Source organism: Triticum dicoccoides, chromosome 3A (genome assembly GCF_002162155.2).
Source record: "Triticum dicoccoides isolate Atlit2015 ecotype Zavitan chromosome 3A, WEW_v2.0, whole genome shotgun sequence".
Classification (NCBI taxonomy): domain Eukaryota; kingdom Viridiplantae; phylum Streptophyta; class Magnoliopsida; order Poales; family Poaceae; genus Triticum; species Triticum dicoccoides.
The window spans coordinates 600,396,889-600,405,438 of record NC_041384.1 but is presented as its reverse complement, the minus strand read 5'-3'; the positions used below and the strand labels follow the sequence as shown (position 1 = coordinate 600,405,438).

The following is an 8,550-nucleotide window of genomic DNA, read 5'->3' as shown; positions in this document are numbered from 1 at the left end:
AGTCTGCACACGAGTTACTGTTACGTACTCATCAAAAGCTGGTGAGGAAACAGCCGGGCATAGAAGGCCTTTGCTGGAGGGGGCGTTTGCGTGATCAGGCGTAAGGGCATGTACAATGGTGCTATCTTAAGAGTGCCACGTAGGATAAATGATGATGTGGAGGAGAGAGAACTCATAAGAAAAGGCTTGTCTTCTCTTATTTAAGAGAAGACAAGAGATGATCTCTTAACACAATATGTCTCACCACATTTTTAGGAATGACTAGTTATTGAAGATAAGGCTAAGAGATGACCCATTGTAGACTCTTTTTTTTGTCATATCTAAATTACATGCAAGACTTAAGATAAGACTACCTTATCAACCATTGTACATGCCCTAATAAACACCCCATTAACACGCGGGGTTAAAACCGAACGAAACGGAGGCGATGGATCCACCTCGAGAAAAGTGACCGTTTGCGTGGGTCGAGCTATCTATTACAGGCGGGCCACGCCTGATACAGGTGTCACGGGGCTTCCCTGACGCGCGGGCCCTGGCGGAGGAAAACGTCGTGCGCGCGACGGTTTCTTGTATCGGCTCTGGGTTGGGGTTGTTTGGCCACTGGCGCATGGCACGCGCGGGGGAGCACGTCTGCGGCTGGGGGCTGGGCCCACCCGTCACGCGCCGCCTCCTCTCAGTCCTCCACCATAAGAGGCGACAGACAGACAGGGGACGGCGCGTCTCAGCTGGCACTGGGGGCGCGCGACGCCACGCCGTGACCGTGACCGCGACGGCGACCCGCCAGAGGAGGCAGAAGAGATCAGGACGAGGAGGAGGGGAAGCGAAACGGCTCGCCGCCGTACGCTCCGCCACCAACGGCCTGCTCGCCCGCGCGCCGTGGTCCCGCGGCTGTGTGCATAGGCCCCGCCGGCGGGAATCAATTCTCGGCGGAACGGTGAGCCGCGATAAAAGCGGCGGCGCCTTTCCTTTCCCTCCGAAAGACGGGTGAGGTGAGGTGAGGTGAGCATAGTAAAAGAGGAATAGTATAGCTCGGGGAGGTGGGCTACTTCACCACCCCTTGCCCCTTCCCCCCCTCCCCTTTCCATTTCTTCCACTCCTTTCCGCCCGCCCGCCCGCCCGCAATGCCTCCCCCGGTCTCCGGTTGATCTGACCCGTCGCGCCACCACCCACGACGGGTGGCTTCAGAGGGACGGAGGTGGGCAGCCAGGGCGGGGCTTTCGGCGGTTGCTTGCCTTTGAGGTGAAAGCTCGCGCGCCTCTTTCTCTCCCTCGCCCGATGTGAAAGTCGGATCTCTTGCTTTCTTTTCGGGCGCCGCGCTGCTTGATTGCTTCTTCTTCCTTGTCGCGCTCTTCTGCCCTGGTTAAGTTTGAGGTGCGGCAGAGTAGATTTTTCCGGAGGAGTTGGGCGAGGGTTTATGTGGGGGATTAAATTCAGTCTGTTTCGGTTGGTGTCTGATTCTTGCTGCTATTATTTTCGCTGACCGATTGATGGGGTGTTGAAGGGTAACGCGCGGAAGTAAGTAGGGTATCTCTGCGTCCAAGAGATGCCTTTCTTGCCATATTTTCTACTTTATGACGCACGATTATGTCCTCGCTAGCTAATCGTATCAAGCTATCTGGAGTAGTTCTATGTTTTTCCTAATTGATTCGGTTAAAATAGAATTGTAGGTCCGCTTACATGCCTCGTAGCTCCGCTGTTCGTAGCTGATTTCGTTGCCGATTTTCTGTCAGTAAGCTTTCTTTTCGGTGTTAGAACCTGCTTCCTTTCTTTCAGATTTTTACACAGCCTGCTTCATTAGAGAACGACAGTATCATAACCTTTTGATCTCTGAATATTTTGGTGGAACAACTGTTCTTGTGCCCGATCCACATATGCTACTCCCTCCATTCCAAAATATAGTGCGCCCGCACTTCCCGAGGTCCAACTTTGACCATAAATTTAACCAACGAGACCGACTGCAGCGGGAGAAAAAATTATATAATTGAAAACTTCTTTTGAATATGAATTCACTGGTATAACTTTTGCTCCTGCCGCAGTCGGTCTCGTTGATTAAATTTATGGTCAAAGTTGAAGCGCGGGAATAGAGGAAGCACTATATTTTGGAACGGAGGGAGTATGATTTATAGACTGTATAAACCTTGGATTTTTCTGGCCTTTTTTCCTTCTATCATTTTTTAGATGATTTTTTTCCCTTCTAGCACTAGTGTTCTGAAACTTTTGATCTTTAGGTGAAGAAGGTGCAGAAAGGGGACACCAAATATGGCAAAGAAAGGGAAGTGGTTCAGTGCTGTCAGGAGAGTGTTCAGCTCCTCTGATCCGGAGGGGAAAGAAGCTAAGGTATAAAAAATACTGTACTTTACATGTACAATTGACTTCAATTTTGCATCTGCCCTCATCTTCAGTAGCTTGTCATTTCAACCATTTTGACATTTGGCACCTGTAGACTGAGAAGGCAGACAAGCCTAAATCCCGGAGGAAATGGCCATTTGGCAAGTCAAAGCGCTTTGATCCACCCACCTCGACAGTGTCAGACATCACTCCGGTAGCTCCATCGCCGCTGCCGCTGCCTCTTCCTCCTACGCAGCCTCCTCAGCCACAGCCCGAGGAGATAAAAGATGTCAAGCCAGTCGAAACGGAGAGTGAACAAAACAAGCATGCCTACTCTGTTGCGCTTGCCTCTGCTGTCGCTGCGGAAGCCGCTGCCGTCGCTGCCCAGGCCGCTGCTGAGGTTGTCCGCCTCACAGCAGTCCCCGCGGGCACATCAAGGACACCTGTTTGCTCACAGGAAGAACTCGCCGCTGTCAAGATTCAGACCGCCTTCAGGGGTTACTTGGTAATGAATCTACACTTGCGCGATGTTTATTGCTTGCTGTTGTTATCTATCTATATTAATGTCTGTCCTTGGTAGCAATACAATAGCAACCATATGCTGCGATTGGTTTTGGGTCACTGTCTTCAGTTTTTACTGGCATGCGTAAGATGTCAGCCTGGTATGAATTAATACCCTTTTTAAGATACCTGATTTGGTTGGTAGAGAGAGTTGTTGTCTAATCCATCATTATCATGTCGTTGGTCCAATTTGGAATACAGCCAAGATTGTGCTTTGCTGGTCATTTTCAATCATACTTCTATTTGATGATTTTGATGTTCTTACACATAAGAATGTGAATGATGATATGACAGCTGAATAAAAAATAATTCAGAATAGCGCGAACCATTATTAGGGTAGAACTCTTAAACTGTACTTCTTGGGATGAAGAGTCATATATATGTTCTGTTTTTGTGTTGCATCGAGTGCTAACTCTTCTTTTTTGCATAGTATAAATTGATTAGGTACTCAATTTGGAAAATATTTGTGTAGGCAAGGAGAGCACTGCGTGCACTCAGAGGACTTGTTAGGCTGAAGTCGCTAGTTGACGGAAATGCCGTCAAACGCCAAACTGCCCACACCTTGCATTGCACACAAACAATGGCAAGAGTTCAAACCCAAATCTACTCTAGAAGGGTGAAGATGGAGGAGGAAAAACAGGCTCTTCAAAGGCAGCTCCAGTTGAAGCACCAAAGGGAACTTGAGAAAATGAAGGTGAGCACCCTTTTTGAAATAGTCCTTGCAAAGCTCTTCATCTTTTCTTTTCCCAAACATATGGTTTTAAAAATAAAGAGACACAACCATGAGACACCCCCTGCAGAGCACAGCACTCGAACGTGGGTGGCGGGATAGGCGCACACCCACATGCGCACCTCTAGCCAACTGGTTGACGGACAGTTCTCCGCTCTATTTACATAAAAAGAAGTTATCAATGATACAGTAAAAACATACCACTCACATAGAAGAAAGAGTAAAAAAACATACATGTTCTCAACTAATACCACTAAACTTTTGTTATACGTATTGAGTTATAGTTCTGATGTTACAATCCAACTTTCTTGGCAGATTGATGAAGACTGGGATCATAGCCATCAATCCAAAGAACAGATCGAGGCCAGCTTAATGATGAAACAGGAAGCTGCACTAAGACGAGAAAGAGCACTTGCATATGCATTTTCTCATCAGGCAAGCTGACTTCTTTGGTTTCCCCTGTGTCTTCTACTTCTGTTGTGTGCTCCTTGCTTTTACCTACTGTAATTGTATTGTTCCGCTCAGCATATGTAGTAGTATTTCTCATTATATTGCCAATTCAATGTTCTTTATCTCATGCAGTGGAAGAATTCTGGTCGAACTGTAACACCAACATTCACAGACCAAGGGAATCCTAATTGGGGCTGGAGCTGGATGGAACGCTGGATGTCAGCAAGGCCTTGGGAGAACCGAGTGGTGTCAAACAAGGATAAAGACGGTGCTCTGACAAAGAATCCCAGCACTAATGCTGCTCGAACTTTTGTGCCCCGTGCTCTCTCAATCCAGAGGCCTGCAACACCAAGCAAGTCGAGCCGTCCACCAAGCCGGCAATCACCATCAACCCCGCCATCAAAGAACCCCTCTGTTGCAGGAAAATTCAGACCTTCAAGCCCAAGAGATAGCTGGCTATACAGGGAGGATGACTTGAGGAGCATCACAAGCATACGCTCTGAGCGCCCAAGGAGGCTGAGCACAGGTGGAGGCTCGATCCAGGACGATTCGAGCCTAACAAGCACCCCAGCTCTCCCCAGCTACATGCAGTCCACAAAGTCTGCAAGAGCGAAATCTCGGTACCACATGGTATTCGCCGACAAGTTTGAGGTCCCTGATAGAGCATCTCTGGTCCACTCATCGATAAAGAAGCGCCTATCCTTCCCAGCTGCAGAGAAACCAAATGTCACACCCGCAGATAAGCTGAAGGAAAGAGCGAGGCGCCATTCGGATCCTCCAAAGGTGGATCCTGCCTCCCTGAAGGATGTCAATGTTGCCTGATATGACCCGATGAACGTCAGGCGCTGTCACCCATGATTGCTAGATCGCCATCTTTTCCGTTTTTGTATTCTCTAGTTTAGATTGCTTCCTCCGTGAAACTGTATGATCTGTCCGGGTTGATTTGAGACAATTCTAACTGTTTGCAGACAGAGGTTTTTCTCTGTGGATTGTGGTGTGTGGTGCTGCAGAGAAGGAAATGTGAAGCGGTAAAAAAAAGTGAGAGATGATTGGTGTGCGCGTGGCCTTCAGTGTACATTATGAGTTTTCTTCGAGAGTATATGTACATTATTGGTTTGGATTCTACTATTATTAGTCACCATGCTTGAAATGTAAGACGTGAAAAATTCCTGACTATTGAGATATGCACGTGTTTTTGATGTACTATATGTTATGCCAACTGAATCACTGTTTCAGGATGATCCTGAGTTGGTGTACTTGGTACATAGAGCAGTTTCAGTTTTTCCCAGTTGGCTTGCACTTGTTATAAAACCTGTATTTTTCTTCTATCAAAGGCTACCACGATTGGCATTCAGGCTGCTGATTCTTTTAACAACATTGTGGTTGACAGAACAGAAGGGACCTGGGTTCAGTTACCAATCAGGTTGCAACAGGATTATGAAGCGTGATTGCTAACCATATACTGGCTGTAGCTTGTGGTGGGCTGAAAAGGAACGTTTATCTTCTTTCTATCACCAAATTCGCTTTGCATTTGCCTCTGCAACCACTGCTTCTAGGCAATGCCTATTGGCTATCGCATGATGCTTGACTTGTACTCCAACACTTTATCTGGTGGTACTCCCTAAGCACCTGACGTAACGTTTCTTCAAAGGTACCACAACCAACTTCAATAAGAAGAGATATACTAGTGGTATGACTTGGTTGCGGTATGATTCCAAAAAAGCTCTGGTCCTGCCGCCGCCCCCCGCATGCACAAAAATTATGAAATCAAGAACAATTTTGCTAAGTCTCAGTTGACTGAGAATTCATTATGTCTTTGTCAATGCTATATTCTTTTGATCTTACATGAAGATTTGTACAAAGTTTTTTTTTCTCTTTTCTTCTTATACACTATGTCACTTGATTGAGACTCCTAATCAAGAACACTAAACAAGTCAACAAAATGAACACTTATATAGTAAGAAAAGAAAGTAAAAAACAAAAACATAAAACAAAAAAAAAACGAGCTAGTGGCCTCCCCCGTGCTGGCCCGGCCCATTTAGGCAGGCGCCTGGTTGTGCCCAGTTGGACCGGCCCATTCGCAAACTCCTCCAGGCGAGAACTGACTCTATCTCGCGTTGATTTATTGATTAACATTCTAAGGTACAAGCTGGTCCAGGGGAGAGCCCAGCCACACATGACACCCTATATCCTATATCTAAGTTACAAGCAAATTTTGTGAGATTGTGCGCTTCCTAATTGAAGCTCCTAAGCTCATGAATAAAAGTACAAGACTGAAAATTGTTTCCCCTATCAACTATTTCCACGTCGATGGCACCGTTTCTTCCTCCAGCGCGATGATGTATGTCATTGATAACATCGAGACAATCTGATGCAATGGTCAAGATTCAGGTCCTTGGCTAAAGCAAGAGCCGGGAGCCATTAGTTAACGAGCGTTCCTTCGGGAGCCTTGCAACGATCAACTTCACTTGGCGCGCTCTCAGCCATTCGCCACATGTCGTGCTCTGGGCGCTTCCTTCGGATTTTATTTTATTTTTCCGCATGCGTTTTCGGCTATTCAAACGATTTTTTTCTGATTTTTTCGATGTTTTGGTTTTCCACCGGTCTTCCTTAGCTTTCCGACCAAAAAAATTTCAAAAAAAAAATTTTGCGCGAAAAATGCGTTTTTTTCTCCTTTCGCGAGAGTCACGGCCGTGCCTCTTGGAAAAGAAAAAAACATGTTTTCTGTTTTTCTCTTTCGCGAGAGTCACGGTTTTGCTTCCGCGAGAGGCACGGTTGTGCTTTCGGCAGAGTCACAGCCGTGCCTCTTGGAAACGAAAAAAAACGCATTTTCTATTTTTTTTCCTTTCGCGAGAGTCACAGTTTTGCTTGCGTAAGAGGCACGGGTGTGCTTTCGCGGGAGTCACGGTCGTGCCTCCTCGGAAACGAAAGAAAAAAACACGTTCTCTCTTTTTTTTCCTTCCGCGAGAGTCACGATTTTGCTTCCGCGAGAGGCACGGTTGTGATTTCGTGAGAGGCACGAGCGTGCATCTTTCGAAAAGGGAAAAACCCGTGCTCCTAGTTCAGTTTTTGATTTTTTCGTGAAAAAAAATTCGTCAAAATCTGTCAACATAGGATCTAGTTTTGAAGATCTCGACGCGAAGAATCCAATGGCGAAAGCGGTTTAAGATTTGGACACACGGTTTGAGAGATAAAATGTTTTGAATAAATGGATCTACGAAAAAAGGAAAAACTCCCAGGTTGTGACAAGTGGCGCGTTGCATGTGCGCCACATGTCACAATCCGGAAAGTTGAAGTGATCTTTGCAACAAGTACTTCTCAACTAGTGATTTCAGCAAGAGCTTCCCTCTAAAGCGGTCATTACCTATGTTTTCAAGGCGTCCAGGCGCTTTAAGGCGCTGGGGGGCGCCTCAACGCCTAGGCGCTCAAAGCGCGAGGCGAGGCGATGCCTTAGACACTTATTATTAGGTGCTAGGGGTACTAATATGGCAGCCATGAGTGGACATGTAACTGACTCATTCCTTGAATTTCCTGGTTGTTGAGCCCACATAGCATCCATTCCTCCCATCTTGTTTTCCATTTCTGCCTTCCACAATAGAAATCTGCATAAAGATGAACATATATCATATATGGTTAAAACTAGACTTAATTAATAGATCACCATTGGTAAAAAACAGAGAGTAAATGACAGAAAAAGTGCAAAACAAGATGACAAACATGAGTGCATTACATATTACATAAACTAGGTCCACAACACAATAAATTAGGTTCACAAGTTCACAACATAAATTAGATTCCAAACAGGCAAACACATGATCATAAGCAAGGCTGGCCACACTCAATTCTCAATGGCCATCATCGAACTCATCCATGATAGCATTTGTGTTGTCTTCGCCATCTTGGTCAGCACTAGTTGGATCTTCATCATCATCGGTCACATCAACATCATCTTGAAGAAAGTCTGAATCATCATCCTCTCCATTGGGGATACTTGATTGTTGTTCTTGGTCATCCTCTTCGTCATCTTCATGAACAAATGTTGGTGACGGAGCAGCCCTTTTGTGCTGCCTTTGGTACTGGACATTAACATTTGAGGCCCCCCTTGCCATGGTGCTAGCTCTAGGAAAGTTGTGACCTTGCAGCGACGAACTTGCACCAACAGCCTCATCAACAAGCTCCCATGAAATGTCATCGGGACACCCTTGTGCACCTTGGGGTGGAGGTATTGTTGGGTCAACCCACTCATTGCCCCAATCAAAATCCTCAATGACTAGAGGGTCATAGTTATTGCCACCCATCTTCTCATGCCTCTTTTGAAACCTATCCAAGTTCTTCTGGTTGTATGAAACAAAGACATTGTCATTCAAGAGTCGGTGTTGTAACTGGTTCCTTTTCTTGGTATGGATCTACAAATAGCAAATAGAGTGAATAAATAAGTTGCTGAGATTACTTGCTGAAAGCCTGAAACTAACTTTCTCTTG

General features: G+C 46.0%; 1 protein-coding gene across 4 annotated transcripts; it reads left to right on the top strand.

Annotated features, from left to right (window-relative positions):
• Positions 1-730: 730 nt before the first annotated feature.
• On the top strand, positions 731-5,245 carry LOC119269489 (protein IQ-DOMAIN 1-like). 4 transcript variants are annotated; one of them, XM_037551331.1, is made up of 6 exons: positions 731-989; positions 2,229-2,337; positions 2,444-2,833; positions 3,362-3,583; positions 3,935-4,054; positions 4,202-5,245. In XM_037551331.1, the coding sequence occupies exons 2-6, from the start codon at positions 2,260-2,262 to the stop codon at positions 4,889-4,891; spliced, it is 1,500 nt and encodes a 499-aa protein (XP_037407228.1). In that variant the 5' UTR covers positions 731-989; positions 2,229-2,259; the 3' UTR covers positions 4,892-5,245. The 4 variants fall into 4 exon arrangements, with proteins under 4 accessions (XP_037407228.1, XP_037407227.1, XP_037407226.1 ...); XM_037551330.1 differs by having other exon boundaries at positions 731-994; XM_037551329.1 differs by having other exon boundaries at positions 731-999.
• The last annotated feature ends 3,305 nt before the right edge of the window (positions 5,246-8,550 follow it).